At 39.4% G+C, this 23,939-nt stretch overlaps 1 protein-coding gene across 7 annotated transcripts in view; it reads left to right on the forward strand.

Moving 5' to 3' along the window:
• PDLIM5 (PDZ and LIM domain 5) overlaps positions 1–23,939 on the forward strand; it is a 131,101-nt gene that overhangs the window by 54,461 nt on the left and 52,701 nt on the right. For 4 of the 7 annotated variants that reach the window (XM_072117971.1, XM_072117979.1, XM_072118007.1 and 1 more), the window contains exons 5-10: positions 3,212–3,642; positions 10,716–10,733; positions 14,188–14,360; positions 16,116–16,149; positions 20,320–20,349; positions 22,895–23,029. In XM_072117971.1, the coding sequence (XP_071974072.1) occupies positions 3,212–3,642; positions 10,716–10,733; positions 14,188–14,360; positions 16,116–16,149; positions 20,320–20,349; positions 22,895–23,029 (821 nt within the window). Of the gene's footprint in view, positions 1–3,211; positions 3,643–8,808; positions 8,826–10,715; positions 10,734–14,187; positions 14,361–16,115; positions 16,150–20,319; positions 20,350–22,894; positions 23,030–23,939 lie in introns of all 7 variants that reach the window. The other 3 variants (XM_072117987.1, XM_072117997.1, XM_072118025.1) reach the window with 2 other exon arrangements.

Genomic DNA, 23,939 nt, shown 5'->3' on the forward strand with positions numbered 1-23,939 from the left:
TTGCTGTTTTCTATTGGTCATAGTCACATAAAAAAGAATAAAAATGTATATAGTGCCATCATATTCCACAGCTCAGTATGGATCATGCAGAGTACAGTTGAAACCATAAGTTTACATTTACTAAATAAAAAAGACACATATGCAGGTTTTTCTCACTGATGTGAAATCAGAATAAACTTTTCCCCTTTTAGGTCATTTAGGATTTTCAAAAACTCTATCCTGGATCAAACTTTTTTGATATCGTTCCATAAGCTCTAAACAATAGTTGGTAGGTTATAGTTTGGGCCCATTTCGGACTGGTGTAACACAGCCATGTTTGTAGGCCGCCTTACACACACCTGTCTTTTCAGATCAAGGCATTGTCCTGGACTCTCCAGGAACATGCTTTAGGTAATTGTCCATTTGGAAGAACCATTTATGCCCAAGCTTCAACCTCCTGGCTGATGTCTTCAGAAGTTTCTTCAGTATTGCCACATAATTTTCTTCCTCTCAATGCTATCTATTTTGTAAAAAAAAAAAAAAGTACACATTTAAAAAAAATTCTAATCGCCCCCCCCCCTAGAACTCATATAAATAAACAGTAAAAATCATAAACATGTTATTTATCGCTGCGTCCCAAAATTTCCCATCTATCAAAATATAATTGCGGTTATTCCCGGGGCTTAACCCCGTAATGGAAAATGTTGCCCAAAGTCGAAAATGCCACTTTTTTGCCATTTGAAAAGTGATCAAAAGGCTGTGCAGTCCTTAAAATGGTAGTATTGAAAACCTCATCAAACCTCACAAAAAATGACATCACACACTGACGTATGAAAAAGTTATTGGTGCCAGAACATGGCAAAATTAAGATTTTTTTTTTTTGTAAATGTATAAAAACATTCTAAAACCTGTACAAATTTGGTATCCTCGTGATTGAATAAGAATAAAAGACATGTTTTTTGGGGCGCATATTGAAAGCCATAAAATCCAAGCCCACAAGAACATTGTGTAAATGCAATTTTTCACCATCATTTTAACTGCATTTGGATTTTTTTTTTCCTGCTTCCCAGTACATGGTATGGAATATTCAATACTGTCACTATAAAGTGCAATTTGTTACGCAGAAAACAAGCCTATTACATTGGAAAAATAACAAAATTATAGATTTTTGAAGGTGGGGAGTAAAAAATGGAAACGGGCCTCGGCATTAAAGGTATTAAGTACTTAGTTCCTTTGTGCATTTGCAAACACCAGGCCTCATGCACACAACTGTATTGGGGGTGTGACCTGGCTGCACAAATTGTGGGCCAGATCACGCCCCCCATGGAGTTCTATGATACCTGACTTTTGGCATTTGACCTGGCATTCTTATTACTTATTGCACTCTCTCTCATAATTCTGGCATTTGGCAAATATTTTTAGTAATCCTGATTTGAACGCAAGAAAAGTTTTGTACCGTTTTAGTTGAAGAAATTTCTGTGTGATACCTTTTAATGGCTAACTGAAAAGTATAAGATCTGTGTCACTTCAGAAAGCCTGTTATACCTGCCTGATGAAGGGACCTAAGATGTCCCGAAAAGCTAGCTTGTAACATTTTATGTTTCAGTTAGCCATTAAAAGGTATTGCAATGTCAAGAAGGGGACTATATGTGACCTATCAAAAGCAACAGGAATTTCCTGATTGAACTGAAATGGGAGAGTTTTATTCTAATTTCATGTCACATAGTGAGAAATATCTGCGTATAGTATGTGTCTTTTTATATAGTGTGTAAACTTCTGGTTTCAACTGTGTGTATAGAGCAGAAAAATGGTTAGATAAAACAAAAGGAATAAAGGCCATCCTTGCAAGGGCTTACAACCCATGACTGTTTGGGGCGGCATAAGAGCCAAGAGGCCATCCAGTGATGTAGGCCGGAGAGACTCCTGCTCATTTGCATAATTTTGTAAATTCATTTTAGATTTGTGGCGTTTCTAGACATAGGAAAATGGTTCCATCACCTAGAAGAGATAATGAGCAGTCTACCATCGGTAAACATAAAGGCAGACTGAACTGGTACAAGTGGAGGGAGGATCCTGAACGTGAGGGAACAGTCTTTGTAGAACAGTGGTTCAATTAATTTTCCCATGGGGCCACTTGAGAAAATGGTTTTCGAGGGCCAGACTAATATACTTCAATCCGATTTATAATGCCCCTTCTCCCTATGCCCTCCCTTCATAATGCTCCCTCTCATTATGCCCCCATTTATAGTGCCCCTTTTATAATGCCCTCTCAATGCAGCATTTAAGAACAAAAAAAAAAGTGCTGGCCTTTCTGGTCTCCCCAGCAGCGGTTGTCCCCGGTCCTCCAGTAAGGCGCCGGTGTCGCAATATTGTGACGATATTGTTCTGCAGAAAAGGAAGTTTATTACTTCCAGCTCTGCCGCACCACGGCGACTTCAGCAGCAGTACCCAAGATCTGGCCCACGGGATGTATCATGCCCATCTTAAATGTTTAAGATTACTTTGTACAAAGTCATGAATGCATTTACACTATGGCCCCACTACGTTTTGAAGCTCAGCAGAAGGATTAGTTTATCCAGATGTATTAAAACATGGATTTAAATAAAATGGGACACTGAAACAAATTTGTGGGGTGTGAACAGATCTTTGAGCCCTGTATAAACTTAAGTTTTCAAAGCTTTTCCTAACACCAAATCTTGACAATAACAAGTAATCTTATAGTCCTTTTGGATCCTACGCCTCCATAAAAAACAAGGGTCCTACAGAGGCCTGGTGGACAGGCGGGTGAGTGGAAAAATCCATTTACTCTCAATGCTGGTCCTAGAGGGGTAGGCTATAAATCCCTGAGATGAAAATATGACTTTAATTTTACAATATGCTAATAAAAAGCAGCTGATTATTAATTTAACCCTCTAATTCCATGTTGCTATACAGACAACGTTCTTATATGAAAACTGTCTGTAACCCAGCCAATCAAGGCAGAGCTTTCAATTTTCTAAACCAGAATACAAAATGAAAGTTTTGCTATCATTGGTTTCAGATATTTTTGGACAGTTTTATAAATTTTCTCAATAGTCTTCTGTATTCCATCTGCTTTACTCTAAAATATAGAAATTGTAAGTTTTATGAAATGAAACAATGTCTGTATAACAACTGCTGATTACATAACTTGAGCAATTGAGCTTTTTGCATGTGGTTGGAGTATGTTTTTGTTTTTTTGTTTTATATATAGGAAGCACCAAAAGAAATTATAAAGCCTGTGCCTATTGCAACGCCCATCGCTGCTGTACCCAAAGTCACCACTGCTGCCAATGTGGCATACAACAAAGCACCCAGACCATTTGGAGCCCCATCTCCTTCCAAGCCTGCTTCAATCCCTTCACCTTCCTCTGCCTTTACCCCAGCTACACAAGCCACCACGCAGCCATCTGCTTTGTCCCTGCTTGCTGCTGTAAACCCACCTGCCCCTACCACAGCCGGATTGCATGCTGGTTACAAACCTTCCACTGAGGGCCAGACACAAGTTAACAAACCTGCAGTCACCAATGTCCCCCGGCAGCCTGCAGGCTACAGTTCTCCTGTCAACCAGTACTCTAATAATGATGCTGCTAATGTGCAAAGAAGAGGACAGAAGGAAAATCTGGGTGATAAATCGCACAATGGGTAGGTACAGCTGGCATGCATTTTCTCAAGTGGATGAGACATTTGCTTTTTGTTGAGTTGTAAGATATGTATGAATTTTTGGCAATTCCTACACAGAATGTATTTCAATGCTTGAAAGGCTCCCAAGACATTCTTAGGCTTTTCTTTCAGTTATTTTTGCTTTTTAAAGGTAAAATAAAACGGTGTTTTTGGGACACCCAATGCTCATGGATTTCTGTCACTAAGATTCTGCTGCAAGTTAAGAAGTAAAAGGCAAAAAATTGCTGCTCATTTTAGCTGGCCATACACTTTGGATACGCCTGGTTATACATCAGCATGTTTCTTCTGACAAACGAGTCAGTTTGCTGTGGGATTTACAGAACTTATGGCTCTTTCACATTGGCGTTGGCGCTCAGCTTTAGTGCACATCCGTTGCGTTTTGTCTCTAGAAAAACGGAGACAAAACACAGTTTTGGCAATTATAATGAACTCTCGTAGTAATTAGTAAATGAATTATAGTTGAAAAATGTAACCACTCAGTTTATAAACGTCACACCTGGTTTTTGAGCCTCATTAGTGAAAAAGAATGGATGCTTCATCAGTTTTAATTGCAGACCCATAGACTTCTTTTGCCATCTGTGAACCACATCAGTGAAAAAAATAGGACATGTTTCATAATTTTTATCACGGACAACAGATCATCCATAGAAATCAATAGCTTTCAGAGCCCTGCCTCTGTTTGTTTACAGGGGCACAAAAGCTGCAGACGGGGAGCTTCCGGCACACCACCCCCATCTGTCCCCATCTCTCAGCATTGTAGGGTGCAGGGAGAGGGTGTCAGATGGGAGCTTCTGGCTGGCCGGAAGCTCCCCGTGCGCCCTGTAAACAAACCGGGGCACAGATGAGACGGACCACTGCGCTGAAGGAAGTGAGTACACGTTTATTCTTTTTAAAAAGCCCGCCCCCAAGTTATTTATTAATCCCGGATAACCCCTTTAATGTGAGGCGCTGAATTAACATGCTAAGTACAGCTCTGTAGTTCAATGTTAGGGCCATTAAATCCGGCAGACACACAGGCCGCTTCTAGATAAGCTAGTTTCCGACATCCTAAGCATCAGCTAACCATCTAATGTGTATGACTCGCTCCCAATATGGAGTCGAGTTGGAATCGATTTGTTTTTATACATTACAGAAGGAGTAAAGACACACAGAATGGAAATTTGACATACTAATCGTGCCAGTTAAGCTAAGTGGCTGGAGGCCGTTTTCTAATAAATGAGTAGATAATATATTGGAAAAAGATGTATAAACTAAGAATGTACTCCCTAGAAGAGCTTAAAATGAGTCTAGCTACTGAAAACCTCATGGTAAAACAGTTATCCTAGGCTAAAATGTAAGATATATAATGAGTTGATATAGTTGGCAGGTTGAGGCAACTTGAATAGGTGTAAAAATAATATCTGTAAATGGAAAACTTTAATGCAACACTCCAGGAAAAACACTTTTTTCCCCTTCCTGTAGCTTTACCTGAAGTGCGAGTGTGAGAGGCTCGCATTTCCCTGCAGTGCAGCCTCCTATCCTCCTCATCATGTATGAAAGATTTCTCTATATTTCTGCGACCATGTATTATTCCCATAATTCCTGTGTACAGCATTACATGGACAGCTGCTTTTTACAGTGCTCTCATCAGTGCTCCCCTCTACGGAGGAGTCTGTATGGTGTGGTCCATCAGCATAAAGCAGATACACAAATCCATGAAATATAGTTTTGATGATATAATTTAGAGGGAGGGTGAAAGGGGGAGTTAATAACTGGACTCTCTTTTTAAAGTTTAACAATCACTAGAAAGTGGTTATCAGAGTATGATAAAAAAAAAACCTAGGTGGCCTGGAGGACTGTACAAAAAAATAAACTTGTACTTGGCTTATCTGGTGCTCCCGATGTTCCAGCCATCAATGCTGAGCCCCTGTTTGTTTACAGGGGGCGGCACTGGACTCCTACACCTTCCGGCCACCTGGCAAGCCCACCCTTCCGTTCCAGCGCCTGATACACATTGAAATTAGTGCTGTTTTTTTCTTTTTTTTATCATAATCAGACAATCCCTTTAAACGGGTATTAGACTTGTATTGAATAAAGTGATTAATCTTATACAACTTTATAATAAAATTTGTGGAAGAAGAGAAGAGGAGCCACCGTCGCCGCCTGGTACCGCACCGAGGAACGGGAGCCTCGCGCTGAAGATCGGGACACCGGATGGTGAGTATTACGTTTTTTATTTTTTTTATTCGCTTGGCAGGGGGCAGGCTGTATACTCTATGGGGGCAGGCTGTATACTCTATGGGGGCAGGCTGTATACTCTATGGGGGCAGGCTGTATACTCTATGGGGGCAGGCTGTATACTCTTTGGGGTCAGGCTGTATACTCTATGGGGGCAGGCTGTATACTCTATGGGGGCAGGCTGTATACTCTATGGGGGCAGGCTGTATACTACATTGGGACTGGCTGTATACTACACGGAGACTGGCTATATACTACACCCTCGGCTTATACTCGAGTCAATAGGTTTTCCCAGTTTTTGGTGGTAAAATGAGGGGTCTCGGCTTATACTCGGGTCGGCTTATACTCGAGTATATACGGTAATTGAATATCATTTTGTGCAAATGAACACATTTGTAGTCACTGTATTCCAGTATCTAACACATGCTCCCAAAACAGCTGACTGCGGTTGTTGTTGTTCTGACCATCACTCCTGCTGCTAAGCATGATGCTATAACCAATGTTAGGACCAGTGTATGTTTGAGGCTGCAGATGTACCTTGGAACACAGTGCTTTTTATGGGTACACCCTCTAAATATATATACACATGGTCTATGTAAAAAAAATAATATATAACAAGTGCAGTTCTGTCCGCATACTTGGGAGCATACCCTCCAATATGGACTGTACTGTTTCATTAATGCATTGTCCCAGGCCATTCAGAACCTGTGGCTGCATTGAAGCAGAATCCTCAGAAAAAAAGTATTTCTCCAACGTTAGATCTATCATTACTCCTAAACCTCTAAACAGAAAAGTGCAGGCTCACCTTCCTGCTGATAAATTACACGTGGCAGATCTTCCTCTTTCTCTTTCCTCTTTAACATGTAAAGGTGGGCGCAGCATAGTAGACGTTTACTATGGGTAAGTCCCTTGTACTGCTGTTCACTGTATCTTCTGCAGGCATTGGGCAGCCTGGACTTTTCCCATGACTTAAACAACAGTGGTTTAGTGTTGCTGCACTTAATACGGTGTGCAGTCTCTATTTACATTTACCAAATTTATTTTCACTGGACTGTTGGCTGTCACAACAAATTCTGACAACGCAAAAGGCTTGTACTTGCTTAGGAGTTGGCATCTTATGCCGTACGATGTAAATACATTTTAAGTTAGACTTTGCAAAAATTAAAGCTGTGCTGTGATTGGTTGGCATGGGTGTGATTTGCATTTACCATCCATTTACCACGTCAACTTTACTGTGGTAATATTTTTATATTTGGTATCCATGGTCGCCTCCTTTCTAAAATCCACTAAAATGATGCTAATAAGCCTGAGGGGCTTTGGGACTGTTAACGAAGCCCCTATGTGCTTTGGCTTTACAGGCTGTTACACTGTGCAGGAACACTCCCACCGTGTGCTGAAACTTCCTCTGCTTCAGTGAGATTACATCAGGTAGGGGGAGGGAGAGACAGTCTAGGAGACTGTGACGCTGCAGAAAGATGGAGTCCATGGATAACAGATATAAGACGTTCTATGGATGAAAATATCTATGGATCTATGAGTAAATGCCCCTGATTTATCATTCTTGATTCTGATGGTAGATTTCCTTTAACTACGTGCCTTTACTTTTGCACTTTCCCTTTTATTCTGTATAGAAAGATCAACCTTTTTATAGATTTAAGTTATAAATAAATTATGAGTAACTAATAAGCCAATAATCGTCTCTTCAATCATAACTCCTCTTATACTACTTATACTGGCAGTCCCCAGGTTACGGACAAAATAGGTTCCATAGGTTTGTTCTTAAATTGAATTTGTATGTACCGCAAGTCAAAACTGTAGACTGTAGATCGAGGCAAAACATTTTCTTGCCCAGTGACAATTTGAGTTTCAACATTTTTTGCTGTGATTGCACCAATGATTACGAATACAGCTTTATTACAGACACCTTACAGCTGAGCATTGCAGTCTGGGACTATAGTAAAGCATTCGGAGAGCTTTACCAGAGGTCACAGTAGGCACAGGGGTCGTCTGTAATTCAGCTGTCCTTAAGTAGGGGACCACCTGTATATTAAAAAATGCAAAACTAAAGATATTATCTGAAATTGATGTATAATGAGGGCACCATGTTGCATTGACAGCTGTGTTGCTGGCTAATTCTATGCAGCTCATAGCATCCGGATGTTCTAAATCAGCAAATCCTAAAATACTGCTCCAGGGATTCCAGCACATCGCAGATGCATACATTTCAAAATAAAATTAAATTGACAAACCAAAAATCTTAGACCTTTCCTTTCTGTTACTACAAGTATCAGAAGGGTTAAAGATCCCTGCATAAACCAAAACTTGGATTAAGTAAGGTAATCCTTATGTACTCTGTATTATTGGGGGTCCACTCAGTAATAGTCTACAGATTCTAAATGACAGTATGTTATTTCACAAGTCTTCTTTTTTGGAAGTTTTTGTAATTAGAGTCCTATAGGCTTCTGCCCATGTGTATATTATTACACTTGAAAGCGGCCAAGGGAATGTAAGTGAGCCCATGGAAGTGAGCAGCACGTCCTGTAGCCCAGACATTCTGGGCCCAGACACACAGTAGGATATCAATATGAGAAATCCAGTTTATGTTCCTGGCATAGGCCGACTAGTGCTCTGTAAAGTTCATGGCTTCTCCTTTTCTGCCACTATCACACTTTGCCTATTTAATTAAAGCGCCTATATTGTACTCCTAGGAATGGGTCTATGTTGCATAGCTTATTGACTTTGCAATCTTTCCATAGAAGGGAAAAGCCTCTGAACTTCAGGATGAACGTTTAGGGACTAGTTATTCATGGATTCCAATACCTGGGTGCCCTTCCAGCATTTTAATATATTCTGTGTTGTAGTACTTTGGGTTTCTATATTTACATTGTTATATTATTTTTTTTCATGCAGGCACCTCCAGTGGCAAAGTTAGTATTGCATATCAATTTGAGTGTGCTCCTGTAGGCACTGCATGTGTTTTTATAGCTGTGGATGCATGTGTATGTCCGCTTTTAAGATCATATAAAAAGTTGTTACTTTATACAAAAATATTGCAGTTTTAGAAGAGAAATCGTTGTATGAGATGGTCATGTGAGTAAATTGACAGACAAATGCATATTTTAGGAACGTTTGACCATTACTGACTATATGGTTACACTGCTTTCCATTGCTGTCAGCAGACTTGTGGAATAAAAACTGCTGACACTTTTCTGTCCAGAGCTGCGTTTACAGTTATCCAGATTTCAGAGTTGAAATCTTCCTTCATTCTGTCATTGATTCATCTTCATTAATCTGGCGCGCCCTAAACATTAGTGAGGCGAACTGCATGTAGACAGTCTGCTCTTCTACATATCGGGAAATAAGAACTCTGTGCACCACATATCGCTGTCATGCGTGGAGTTCAGTTCCCAGCAATAGGATCAGTCTGCCACGGCACTCGTCATGTCCGTGATCATGGAATAATGTGAAACTGGCCTAACTTTACAACACTTTTGATTAAATCTGCCCCAATGTGGGAAACTGTCTTTGAACCCTGGAAATTCATGATTAGCTGTGTTTTTTTTTTTGGGGGGGGGAGGGGTATTTATCTATCTAGATGTCAATTTTAATGAACTGATGCAAATGAAAAGGCCCCTTCTTAATGGTATATTCAGATAAATCTTTATCAGCCAACCTAGCTCAACCTCAAGTCAACATAAGATTTTTTCACTCTGTGGGGGGATTGGACAAAGGGTCATCTGCTTGAGGTGATTGAAGAATTAAGATAAGGAACCTTTAACCTTTTTACCAGCTCTTTTATAATTGAAATCACTCTCTGGCATCTGAAATTAAAGTTGGAAATATAACTGCTGATGTACAAATGAAAAGATGTGTACAGTGTTTTAAGAGGGATTTTTCCAAGGATAGGATAGGCCAACAATATCAGATGTGTGATGTTCTGACATGTGGAGCCCTTCTAATCAGTTTTAATATGCAGAAAAAATTTTTTGCATGGGAAACACAGGCCGATCCGTATTTTGCACCACATCGCTGTAGTAATATTTGTAGTATAATGTTAAACTGTAGAAGATAAGTTACCTGTAAACCAGGCTAAAAACCCGCATAAAAAGAAATCGTGTGTGCCTGGTGCCCTCTTCTGGATAAATCTTTAATATAAACTGAAAGTAAAAAGTCAGTATCAAGTGTTTGGTGGGTTGTTTAACTTTTGGCTTTGCTGGGCCCTTTTGGCATAAACAAGTTGAATTGAGGACTATTTCCTCCACAATGAATTTGGGGTAATCATGCATGATTTGGGACACCCAGCACAATTTGGGACGTTAGCAAAAAGTTATAGTCTCTCCTGTCCACTGCTGGTGTATGTGCTGGGACATGTTATGCATTTTGTAACTTTTTTGGGGGTCTTTTTGGAAAAAAAAACCCCACACAGCAATTACAGCTGTCACTTAATCTCAGATCTCAATAAACTGTCACAAGGAGTTGCCTAAGTATAATTAACCCCCTCTGTAATATATAGCTATTATTGGACTCCTGATAGAAACTGGAAATGATAGATTTGAAGATTTAGTTTATCATTGGTTCTTGCTCTTAAGTGGCCCATACTTCTGGGAGGCATTCATGTAAAAGTTCAATCTGCATCTTATTATTTGTGGTTTGATAACTGCACACTCTAACTCCTCTAACCAGTTATTGATTTTGGAGCTTTTCATATACTCCTACTAAACCCGTGCAATGTGTTTGTAGGCTCTGCATTTCCTGATTTCTGTGTTTTTCACAATTCTTTTTGTTCTTCTCTTTCTCTTCACCCCATATGAATTAAGGAAAAATCCATCTAAACGGTATGAAAAATAAAATAATAGTTTGAATATAAGCTGATATTTTAGGTTGGGTCTTTGATGTTTATGGAAATAATATGTAGTTTCTATATGAGGAGGTTACTTGGGCTACTTTCTCACTTTGCATACAATATACGTGTGATATAATCATATAGAATAAACTGCGCCACAGAACTTGCAGAAAACTGCCTCATTCTATACTAAAGCATTCAGTTTAAATGTTTTTTTTTTAAGTTTTTTAAACACTGATCTCTATAGTTGAGAGAAATTAGCAGTAGATGAATTGCTTGTGCATTAGTATTGTTACTAAACATTTATAGTCGCCCAAATTTATTGTATCATTGTATTAGGCAAAGTGGACAAAAGTACCACCTAGTGGCCAAACTGATGAATTGCTCTTCTTAGTCAAGTCCATTGTGTTTTTATCAATTTACAACACAACAATGTTTTCCACTACATGATTCTTCTTACTTGCCAGTAGATTGCTATTGTAGGTGATTGCTACTGCAGAATGATAAAGGCACAGAACATCTTTACTTTAGTTGTAATTAACAAAAACTATGAGTATAGAGTAGTGGTGCAGTCAAGTTATCTATTGTGCATGAAATGCACACAAATTGTGTGTCTGGATCACAGTCTCCGTAAACGTCTATGACACCTGGTCAAGGTGCGTTAAGCACACGCTGTCTCATCTCAATGTAACATAGTACTGAAAAATATAGGACCTATACTCAATGGAGAGGGGCAGTGTAGGACTGGGCTACCTGATTGAATCTGGGGGCCCATCTTACTGCTGCATAGAAATATTACCTATGCACCCCACTCCTTTTTTTATATATATAGTACAGACCAAAAGTTTGGACACACCTTCTCATTCAAAGAGTTTTGTGTATTTCCATGACTATGAAATATTAGATCAACACTGAAGGCATCAAAACTATGAATTGACACATGTGGAATTATTTACTTAACAAAAAAGTGTGAAACTGAAAATATGTCTTATATTCTAGGTTCTTCATAGTAGCCGCCTTTTGCTTTTATTACTGCTTTGCACACTCTTGGCATTCTCTGGAGCTTTAAGAGGTAGTCACCAGAAAAGGTTTTCCCTGTCAGGTTTAATAAGTGGGATTTCTTGCCCTATAAATGGAGTTGTGTTGTGCAGAAGTCAGGTGGATGCACAGCTGATAGTCCTACTGAATAGACTGTTAGAATTTGTATTATGGCTAGAAAAAAAGCAGCTAAGTAAAGAAAAATGAGTGTCCATCATTGCTTTAAGAAATGAAGGTCAGTCAGAAGAATTGGAAAAACTTTGAAAGTGTCCCCAAGTGCAGTTGCAAAAACCATCCAGTGCTACTAAGAAACTGGCTCACATGAGGACTGCCCCAGGATAGGAAGACCAAAAGTCACCTCTGCTACGGAGGATAAGATCATCCGAGTCACCAGTTTCAGAAATCCCAGGTTACCAGCAGCTCAGATTAGAGATCAGGTCAATGCCACACACAGTTCTAGCAGCAGACACATCTCTACAACAACTGTGTGCAGCAGCCTTTATGGTAAAATAGCTGCTAGGAAACCACTGCTACGGACAGGCAACAAGCATAAGAGAACACAAAGAATGGACATTAGACCAGTGGAAATCTGTGCTTTAGTCTGAGTCCAAATCTGAGATCATTGGTTCCAACTAAAAGACTACAGTGTCTTTTAGTAATGAAAATACAGAAAACTCTTTGAATGAGAAGGTGTGTCCAAACTTATGATCTGTAATAATAATAATAATTCTTTATATAGCACACACAGATTACGCAGCTCTGCACAGAGCTTGCCAAATGAGTCCTGTGTGTGTATGTATATGTGTGTATGTATATATATAGCCCCCTCTTCAATTAATTTTATATACAGCCCCTCTTCTTCCATTTTATTATATATTCCTGACACTTCTTTTACTTTTTTTTACTATGTATACTCAACCCACTCCTTTCATTTTATATGTACCCCCTTCTTTCTTTTTATACATACAGCCCCCTTCTTCCATTTCATATAATATCCCTTCATTTTATAAATACAACCAGCCCTTATGTCATAAATATATCCCACCTAATTTTATATATACTGCCTCCATTCCTGTTATAACTGCTCCAACCATCTGCCTGTGCAGGACTTCTTGTGTCCTGCTTCTCCTTGCGGTTAGAGTAGCGACAGATCGGAACAGGATGTGCACCCGCCTGATGATGGTATCATTCACTGCACATCTGGGGGGTCAGAGTTTGACTCCTGCTGGGAAGTTTCCAGCAGAAAGATGCATAATTTGGCTGTGCTACCTGCAGGAATAGCACTCAAGCAACTACATAGTTTTATTAACTCTGGCAGGTGCCACCGATGGGGACGGAAACCCCTGCAATAGCTCCAGGTGCGGGGCCCACTGGTGGGCCAGTTCAAAATGGAAATACTGGAGAAAATAGGACATACTCCAATTGTTTATTGGCCGTAAATACATTATGTTTTTGGTAGTCATATCAACAAGCTGGAAATGTCCAAGTCCAGCAGTGGCTCAGGAAAAAATGTAGGTTGTGAATTGTTTTCAACTGCAAATCCAAATCGTCTCCAGACATTAACTTCTGGTGCCAAAATGAATCAGAACTATAAAGTAGTTTTATCCACTTTAATAAATGTGATGTGCAAAAGAGCTTCTAAAACGCTGCAAAAACCCAAAATCATGTACTTGTCTAATAATAAATATTCTCCAATGGTTTCAGTCTTGAAACAGTAAATGAGTAAAATTCAAGGTACAGATGCAGCGCTGTGATAATGCAGTCTGTAGTGTAAGTCATTATAGAGAACTACCAATCTGTGATAAATTGTGTTAACACACTTTGGGGCACTTTAATAAGGGCTTTGCGCTGCACTTTTGTTGGACTTTGGACGTTCTTCTAGGCTAAAATGGCTTGCACAGGTATTTAAGCACTGTCTGCACCGCTATTGTGTCACACGTGACCCTTTTGTGGCGCAGCTGCGCTGGCCTCTGTGCAACACATATTAGGGGGCGTGCTGTCTGTTGGTCGTTCTGACTGATTCGGACAGAGCGCCGAATTTAACTTGCAAATTTTGTCGCAAGCCCTATGTTAAAGTTGCACCACAAAAAAGATGGTGAACTCTTTCGGGCCAGTGTGGGGAAGCTCCAGATTTAATGATTTTTGGTTCACAATCTGTGAATCACCGCACCCAGCGTTATACTCGGAAACAGCACTTTTAGTGCAGTTTCTGACTTTCTAAGTAAATGTGCCCCTTTTAAGTCATGTTAACCAGTTCTACATGTGCATATCATACAGATACAGATGTTATTGAAGCACTTTCATATTTCTTAAGAAAACCACTTTTGTATGTTTGGTCAAATTCAACTCTGCGGCATAGAAAAACTCATACTTTTAAAAAAAAATTTTTTAATCTATTCCTTTCCTAGCCCTCCTCGCCAACACATTGTAGATGTCGAGACAGACTTCCATCACACTCCCATTTACAGCGATGCTAGCAAGAAGCGTCTTGTAGACAACACAGAAGACTGGCACCCACGTACCGGTACCACCCAGTCGCGATCCTTCCGTATCCTTGCTCAGATGACTGGAACAGAAAACCGTAAGTTGTTTTATTGTTTGTTACATATTTGTCCTAGTTTTTGCTTTTTTTTTTACATGCTAGATTATCTTAAAGGAAATCTCTCAAAAGTTTTGACCATAAGAAACCTAAAACTGTGGTAGACATAGACTCTGAAGAGCTGCGGAATGATATCTTTGTGTGTTTGTAGTTAGTAGCAGAAGGGCTTGAAAAGTAAAATTTTTATCTAGGTCTGCAGGTCTCGCAAGGGCTATGGGCAGGTCTTTAAACCTTAAGAGCTGTCTGGATGTGAAAACGTTCATTCCAAAAGGCAGTCTCTTTTGCTATGATTGACTGCAGGAGGATTGCAACCAAACTCCTGATACAGGAGCAGAAGGGATGAGCTGTGGAACAGAAAGCTCTTCTGGCTGATAGACCAGCCAAGAGCTGCTTACGCCTCCCACTCCATAGAAAATAATGTTCATACGGCTGAAGATGGAGCACGAGCACTTGTTGTGCTCACCGTACCTAGCTCGGTGTCAAAGCCGCCATATATGGGGGCCATATATCCAGGTGCAAATTTCCCTCATACAGTTGTGTGAATACACCCTTACGTAGAGGAAAGTCCGGTCTAAAAAAGCCCCATGGGTCGGTCCCCCATCAGCTGCCAGAGCCTGAGTTTAATAGGCTGCCTATTAGTGATACATTGGGCACATGTATCATAGGTCTGGAATTGTCAGTCTGTTTTTTGGGACATCTTGGCTTTTCTGCTGGTCAGATGTATCTTTAGTGTTTTTTCCCTTATTGATACATGTGGCGTCTGGTATTTAGTGAATTTGTGACTTTTTAAAACAAAAGTGTCAAGTAGTCAAAGTCGCACTAAGTTTCAAGGTATTATCTACACTTGGCATGGAGCAGCCATAGATTTGCACCAAAATTTGTGACTTTTAAAAAGTTACAACTTTCACATCTGGATTCAGGTGATAACTCAGGGAACACTGCAGAAAACTAGACAGTGGCAAACTTTGAAAGGTGACAAAGAAGTCGCAAATGAGCACAAGCTCCATGAAAAGTCTCAAAAATGAAAGAAAAAGGCAAGCAAAATGTTTGATATATATACTCCATTGAGTAATGATATGAGATATGTATATATGATAGTAATGGAATGATACATGAGTAATGCAGTGTATTATACAGGCAATCAAACGATTACTTGTTACTGGTGACAAATTATTAAAATGAAGCAACGTTCATCAATAAATTCTATGGGGGAATTTATCATTTTTTTGTTTGGCGTTGTTTTGGCGCAGTTGTGGTACAAATGATTTTCATTGATCATAGGACAGTGCAAAGTCACTTGACATAGACCCCGCTTGTGCCAAATGTATTATTTGCACAGACTAGTTTGCACAATACTGAACTGAATTCATGATTTGCAATTTGGTTCAAATTTTCATTTTGGCGCAAAATGACTCCAGTCACCCCCTGGCGTAGAAATAGGACAAAAAACACTACCAAATTTAGCAAGATATCAAGGGACATGTGCGCAAAAAAAACCCCACAGAAAAACAATATTATGACACAAATTGTAATGATAAATTCCTGCATGTGTTCCCAGAATGAAGCCATCACAAAGTAATTAAATAGAACAGCAAAAAAAAACAGCCTTTGTATGGCTGTAGCTAACTGCAAATTAAAACAAAATAAACAACAAAAAAATGTTTGTCCCAAAACAGGCAGCTTGCTGAAGGGTTAATATCTGATTATTTTCTAACTTTTATTTTTGTTTCTTTTCAGTTACAGAACCAGAACCTGAAAATGTGAAAAACAAGTAAGTTTTCTTTCCCCTTTATGTTGACATTTAACCCAAGTTTGTTCAGCTTTTAGTGAAATTTACATATGTAGTCTTATGGTCCCATCAGTCCTATGCATAAGCTCAATTCATTGTGGATTGAAGTTCTTGCTTGTTTGTATGTGTTTGTACTTTTGTGGTCCTATGGTTATGTTTTTGAAGGATTTTTGCATGTAATTGTATAGTTTCTGGCTCATATGGAGGTGTTATGTGGCTTCAGTATATGTGTTCAGAATATCTTGTAAGGTGGTATCGTGCACAAGATATGCTCAGCTTTTGTGGCACGGTGGCCTATGATCTACAGCTAATACAATGTGTTTGCTAGTATTCTGCATGTAATTGACATATTTGGCTGTCTTACTGGTATTGGCTATGTCATTTGAAGTTCATTTTGAAATCTACATAAAAAAATCTTTTTTTTATTTTTTCTTCTCTTGTCTCTTTCTGTCTTTTCTATCTTTGTAGGGAAAAAGCTCCTGTTCAGATCATTAGTCCAAAGTATACAAAATTACGTGACTGGCACCATGGTGTTTCAGCCCGTGTTCTAAATGTGCAGTGATCCTCCACTATATCACATAGAAATATATGTCCTGTCTTTTCTAAACTTTTCTGTGGCTTTCCTTTTCAATACTGCTTTATAAAGGAAGACTTTTGCCTTATGTCCATTTATTTATTTTTATTTACTGCAATAAGACATCACATTTTGCTTCCAATAGCTTGCGTTGATGTATGTTACAATATCTATTGAATTGTTTTTTTTTTTCTTGGAGGGAAAATCTAATGGAAACATTTTAGTATTACATCTCCATGGAAAGCTCTAGCAGAGCTTTCTTTATCGTTTGGGATAATACTAGTATTACGTAGGATGGGGAGGTGGTCTATTAGACACAAATAATGTAGACCCTACAAAGGGTCCACATTCTCCGGCCCCTGCTTTGCGTCTGGCTGCTAAATCCAATGTGAAGAGAAGTAAATGGGAGACCTTGTGGTTCATATTTGCACTGAATGCTACAGATCTCCATCTGACGGTGACGAAATATAGAAATAAAATTCACACACATATTAAGACAAGTGCTTTGGCCTCTTCAGTCTAGCCAGCACAGCACCCTATATACTACAATAACTGTGCTTTGTATTGCAGTTCAGCCTCATTCACCTGAACTAGGCCATGTGATCGCTGTGACTTAATAGCAACTCTCATTGTTGGGTATTTTTTTACACTGGTCTTGGGAGCTCCTTACACCTGTGTGGCATGCTTCTAATTTATGCGGAAGCACAGGTCGTATAGTAGATGCATGGCTCATTAAAGAGAACCCGTCATGCAAAATAACCCCCCTAAAGTAAATATATTTTCATAAACTGCCATTAGAGAGCATTGCCTCTATCCCTTCATTGTCCCTCTCCATACCTGTAAACCTAAGCAATGAGGTCCTAAAGCTGTATGCAAATGACCTGTGAAATGTCCAATGAAGCATTAGCATATTCAAGCTGTCCACTCTATTCATGAGTGGGAGGCACATTTACACCCCCAGTGCTTGACTGACAGCCTGTATAATGATGTGAGGCTGTATAATGATGTGCTTCCTGGTGCTGGTGGCCACACCCCCTGCAGCCTGTGTGTGCATGTGTGTGTGTATAGGAGAGATACAGCAGCTCCAGGCAGCCATGTTACAGCAGAACATGTCAGATTCATGTGTAGCTGATGTCTGTGTCTCTCACCTGTATATTAGGAGGATGCAGCATGTCAGCAGATGACATACACACTAGCCATGCTTTACTATACATTACACACAGACATGAGCAGGGGGAGGAGAGGGGAGGGGTAACAGGGGTGACATCACTGCCTCTGACCATGTGACCAGCCGTATTTACATGATAAAGAATAGATGATTTTATAATGAATAATGTATGAAATAACTAGATAAAGGCTGGGATGGATCCTTGTGAGCTGCTCCAACAGGTAGAGGTGACAGGACAAGTGACACAGACCTGATGACAGGTGTCCTTTAAATGACTCCATTAGGGAGCCAGACACCTAGTGTGAAAGTTCTTAAATCCAACAGGGCCAATTGGCTCTGCCGTTTCCCTACCCCATACCCCTTCCCATGAACTAGCACTGGTGGAGAAAATTTTATTTTGCAAATGGAGCCCTTTTTTATGCAGAATAGGTGTTAATCTGTAAATCCTAGAATGCAGCCTAACATGTTGATTTAATGGCCATTAGCTTGCAGCTGAAATGCAGAGTAACATGTTCTTATAATAATTGTCAGTTATTTTAGCTAGTGACCGGTTGCAATAGCCTATGCTATTTTATCAATGCCTTTTTTATCATTCTGAATCATTTCAGTAGTTTATAGAAGATTAATTCACATTACCTTGCTCCCTGCCAGCAGTGTATGGTAAGTCCCAGGGAGGGGCAGGTGCAACCTGTGTGTGCCTGTGTCGGTCTCCTCCACTCTCATCCCCTGCCTGCTCAATGCACATGACAGGAACTGAGGAGGGGGAGGGAGCTGCATGAGTGTGGAGGAGAGAAGACTGGCATAGGCTGCAGCTTCCCCTCCCCAGGGACTCCCTGCTGGCCAGGAGCCAGGTAATGCCATCATTCTGAATCATTTCAGTAGGTTAGAACAGTCTATTTTACAAGGGCATTTTTAAAATCTGCACAGCATAAGCTATTGGAACCTGCCACCGGGTGAATGGTTCACTTTAAATAATTTAAAGTTATTAAATAAAAAAGCATCAGAAAGAAGTGTGTGAATACAGCTATATATGTTGATGGTGATGCTGTTCAGGAAACATTGGATGTGGGAAGTGATTAATAAGTAAGGTATTTACTGCAGCTTGTACAATTCATTAAAGTGGCTTTGGATTTTAGGAAAGTGTGAACATATTTCATTGGATTGATGAGGATTTATATTGGTATTGGCTGGTGGTCTGTTGTAACAGGATGTTTGCCATTTAGAGCTTGGTTTTAGCTTGGGTTCCTTAAAGGGGTTGGCCACTTTACCTCATGTTTTTTTTAATGTTGGGTAATTTACCAATATACATTTATTAAAAGTTGTACATCGTTTTCTTGATATGTGAAGTGGAGCCTTCTGTCTTTTACCTCATCAGCCAGACATTCCTGTCCATAAAATGGCCGCATATGTAGGGTCATGTGATCTCTGTCCATGCCAGTTAGAGATCACATGACCCTCCACCTGCAGCCATTTTATGGATAGGAGTGTCTGACTGATGAGGTAAAAGACAGGAGGCTTCACTTATGAGGAAAGCAGCGCAGAACGTTTCTTAGATGTATGTTGGTAAATTACCTAATATCCTGTTGCCCACACTTGCACACACTACAAAAAACAAGAGGTAAAGTGGCCAACCCCTTTAAGGCTTGAAAAAAGTAGATTTGTTGATAAAAAGCATGGATCACCCATCGGGTGAAATTAAATAGAATTATTTTGCGAATGAAATATTGGTTACATTTGTACATACCTGTGATGCTGATGACGGATGGAACACTGATGTTTCAAACCTGTTTGGTGCTATCAAATGACTTGTATGATTTCCAAAGAGCAAATGTGGGAGGAATGCTAGCGCTAGATGTCACCGGTATAGTGACTGGACTCTGACTCTCACACCTCAGATGCTTCTACTTTTCACTTCATGTAATATAATGTATTATATTTTTGTCTCTGTTATCAAATAAAACCTATTTCCTCTGATCTTTGTGCATGTGTGTATCATTTGATAGCATTTGGAGACATGACCCCTTTATTGCCAATATAGAGGTCATCACCAGCGTGGCCGTCTCTTGAATTATTATCAGACCTGGAAGCAACTGATTAATAGTCTTGGTTAAATCTAAAATAAAAGGCTATTACCAAGTGGCCCACCAAGAACCTGCCCGGCAGGTCACACTTTCAGTCCAGGCCTGTCTTGTAAACCAAGTGCCTGATACCTGCTACCACAGTTAAGCGCAGCTACATAAACTTAGCTTGACTAGCCTATTCACTTCCATCCAGCCTTCCTTGTCAAATGTCCTGAAATAAGTGTCTGGTAATTAATCTGTAATCATCATCTAATGAATGGTTGCTGGAAAGTTTATATCACATATTAGTTCATAGTGTTTCATTGTCAAACTGTGTTTTTTAAACCTAGGGAAAACCAAGTTCTAAATGGAGACCTCAGGTAAACTTTGTCATCACTGTAATAATATCACAAACCTCCTCACCGACTGAATTCTAACCTTGCTGATAAATATAACCAAACACGTGTTCTTTGTGTTACCAGAAACCCTCTTAATTCATAAATAAATATGTAAGGCACAAAATAGGGGCTTCTCACTGAATGGAACTTTGATACAATGATAAAAAAAAGGGATCTGCTTAATCCCCTGATGCTTCCAGCACCTCTGCTCAAGAAAACATCTTCAAAAGTTGGTTTTGGTCATCCAATGGCCTTATGCACACAAACTGAATGGGGACCGTTATCTGGCAGCACAGTTTTCAACCAGGTCACATTCCCCATAGACATCTATGGCACCCGATCAGGGTGAGGTTAGACCTTGCGGTCTCACTACACCGTGACAGAGGTCGCATGTCCTATATTTTGCGTATTAAAGCGCCGGCAACTAGTCGTTCTAATGAGAGAGGAGGTGTGAGGAGCGCTAACTCCTCCTCTCTCCTGTACCCAACTGGATGCTCTCCCAATTTCAGCCCAGGAGGACAACCGTTCATGTGCATAAAACTTTACATTGCACTTAACTCGCTTATGCTCAAGTAACAGGATTATAATAAGTTTAAGGTCAAGCACATTAACTTTTTATTCTATAAATCTATGCAGGAAAAACTGATGCATTTTAGGATGATTTCCTAGACTTGTATGGTCTTCTATAACAAATAAGAGTAACAGTCATGGCCTCCGTTTATCATAAATACTGGCATCTATGGTTAAAAAGATTCAATGGGTGTAATTGAAAAAAAAAAGTTTTAAAATATGCATTTTTCTTACCGCATTACAAAAGTGAAATAGTGAAGTCTACTAACCTTTTTCCTCAATTGGAAAGATGCTAAACTGGACATAACTTTGTTTTAACCACAGCCAATCTTAATTTTTTTTTTCTTTGATAATTCCACACACCCTTTGTGACCCTTGCTCGTTAAAGACACTTTTTTATGCATGAAATATTGTTATATAATCTAGTTTTGAAATCTTATATATTATAATATTATGGGACATTTGTTTGATGGGAAGAAGTACAATTGTGAATCATCTTCCAGTCTTCCATTACATAGTATGGACCTCTACAGTGATGTAAAAACATCCATTTGATGGTCATTCAACATAGACTGTCTACTAATGGCACATGAGCAGTAGTAAAACTAAGACTATAAAGTCAAAACATTGCATCTTGGTGAATAAAAGGCACTCTGAGGAGTTTTCACCATTACTTTTGCTGTGCTGAGTTATTTCTTTACTAATGGATTGTGTTGGGGCTCCTGCCCAAAGTCCATGTAAAATGGTAGGAGGGTGCCCACTGTACATCTTAGGCTTTTTTACCTCCTGCTAAAGATTGTGTTATCAACCATCACCGCTGCCTTGTAGAGCTCGTCACTGTCATTGTAGTCATATTTTCCTCTAGATGTTTACTGCACTCAGTGACTCATAAAATTTATATACCTTTATAAAATGTATATATCTTTTTATATTTATGTAAATTAGGCTGAATAGCTTCAGGTGGGGTTGTGGTTACAAGAGCTCCTCTGTACTGTGGCTTCACTACAGTGTCGGTGGTGAGCTCTACAAGCCAGCAGTGATGGATGATAAATTTATGTAATATATTGTATAGTCAAGTTAAACGATCAATAAAGAAACTATATGGAATACTTATCGTACACCTGCCTATAAAGGTTTTTTATTGTACACTTGCCTTCCATCTTTCTCCCACATTTATACACATATTTAAAATCATGTAAACAATAGGATAAAATGGGTGGATTTAGTCCTCTTGGTTTATCGCTTCTGGTAGCATATGCTACATTATTGTGTCTGCAGTGGAGACCAAGCATGGTTGCGTTGTACCACTATGGAAAAGTCTATACCTTCTGACAGCCAAGGCCAATGTTTCTTAGCATGGTAGGCCTATACAATTGTAGGAGAGAAACACATTTAAAACTTCAAAAATATTCCGACATAAATGGGAATTTCAAGACCAGACATCAAAACAGGACAAACATCAGATGTTTTCCTACGTAGTAAATTCCGTGTCCTTAAAGAAAACTGTATTAGCAATTTTGTCTGTGTGCCTACTAGAAGCTTTCTATTCTTTGCAGACCCTCCAGGAGATTGGAAATGTCAGTGTTCATTAATATAATATGAGACGACAGATGATTTTCTGTAGGTTATATTCTGGCTAAATTGATACTTTAAAAATGAGATGTTTTCTACTTGTAGAAAAGTTCTTTGCCAGATGCTTTACTTGCACTTAAGCTGAAGCTCCATCAAACTGTACAAATCCCTGCTCACAGCAAAATGCTTTTTGTTTTAATTGGTTTTGGTCTAGTTGAGCTTAAGGCTTGAAGCGAAACTAATCCCTAAAGCCATGTTAGAAGTAAAGCCAACACACTTTTATTGACAATGGATACTGATTGACCACTTTGTATAGGGTGATAATCTTTCTGGAAGCAAAATACATTTTAACAAGCTCAAACTTTGTCATATATTTCTTTTCAAGCATGTCTGCAGGTCCTCCAATTAAAACAGACAGTCAAGCGTTTCCTGTGGAGGTAGCCATGTGCTCAATGGGCACTCAAACAGAGGATGTTCTTTCCACAAGTGAACCTCCAAGAATAAATCCATCTTCACCGAGGTTGTACAAGCTGTATACAATCCCAAATGCATGTGACTGAATGTGCCCTACGGAAAGCACACAGTGTGACTGCACTATTAGATGTCTTTAAAGTCTTTAGACTCCCAGCCATAATTATTATTACTATCCTAATGACTGGAGGAACCCAAACATGGCTAGAGATTCTGGTACCATATATTTTATAAGATGCCTGCTATGTAAAAGAATATATAAAATCTTTACTTTATCAAGGCAGGCTTCAGTCCATTAGATGTGCCAAACAGAAGAAACCTGGTATAACCTTTTTCTGTCTGTTATCAGAATTTACAGGTTTTTAGTGTTGGTCCTGGACATTAATTTAGGAAGTCACCTATGAGTAGATTGCATACAAAGTGGAAGAGTTGAATCCAATGGATAGCATTATTTATTAGTATATAGAATTATGTAACGTACGGTGACATAGACTGACTCTCTGAAATTCACCCTCCTACGTGTTCAGTCTCCGCATTGCGCAAATACTGAACTTGCATGCACTGGAATTCGCTAAAGTTGGCCTTATGTCAGTGGCTCTTAGGAAGGGGAGGGGGTAGAAGGGCAAGAGACATGCATAATTAGCAAAACACTGAGCAAGAAGGGGCTACTGTGACATATACAGCCCCTGAGCAAAGTTAGCTTTGTATTTGTTTAATTAAAAATGCTATCACAAGGATAATGAAGATGAGCTACTGTTTTAGCAGGCACATAGCTAGAAGTGTTTGTGCTTAGATTAAAAATTCTATATACAAGTGGTAGATTTGCTTATATTATAGTACTGATCCAGAAATTTCAGCAAAGTTAGGATCAATATAAAAAAAAAGCGTGGGGATGGGATTATGAAGTCTTGTATCTTTATGTTACATGTTTTAAAGGGGTATTCCCATCTGGGCAATCA

The sequence above is a fragment of the Engystomops pustulosus genome, chromosome 1 (genome assembly GCF_040894005.1).
Source record: "Engystomops pustulosus chromosome 1, aEngPut4.maternal, whole genome shotgun sequence".
NCBI classification, from domain to species: Eukaryota; Metazoa; Chordata; class Amphibia; order Anura; family Leptodactylidae; genus Engystomops; species Engystomops pustulosus.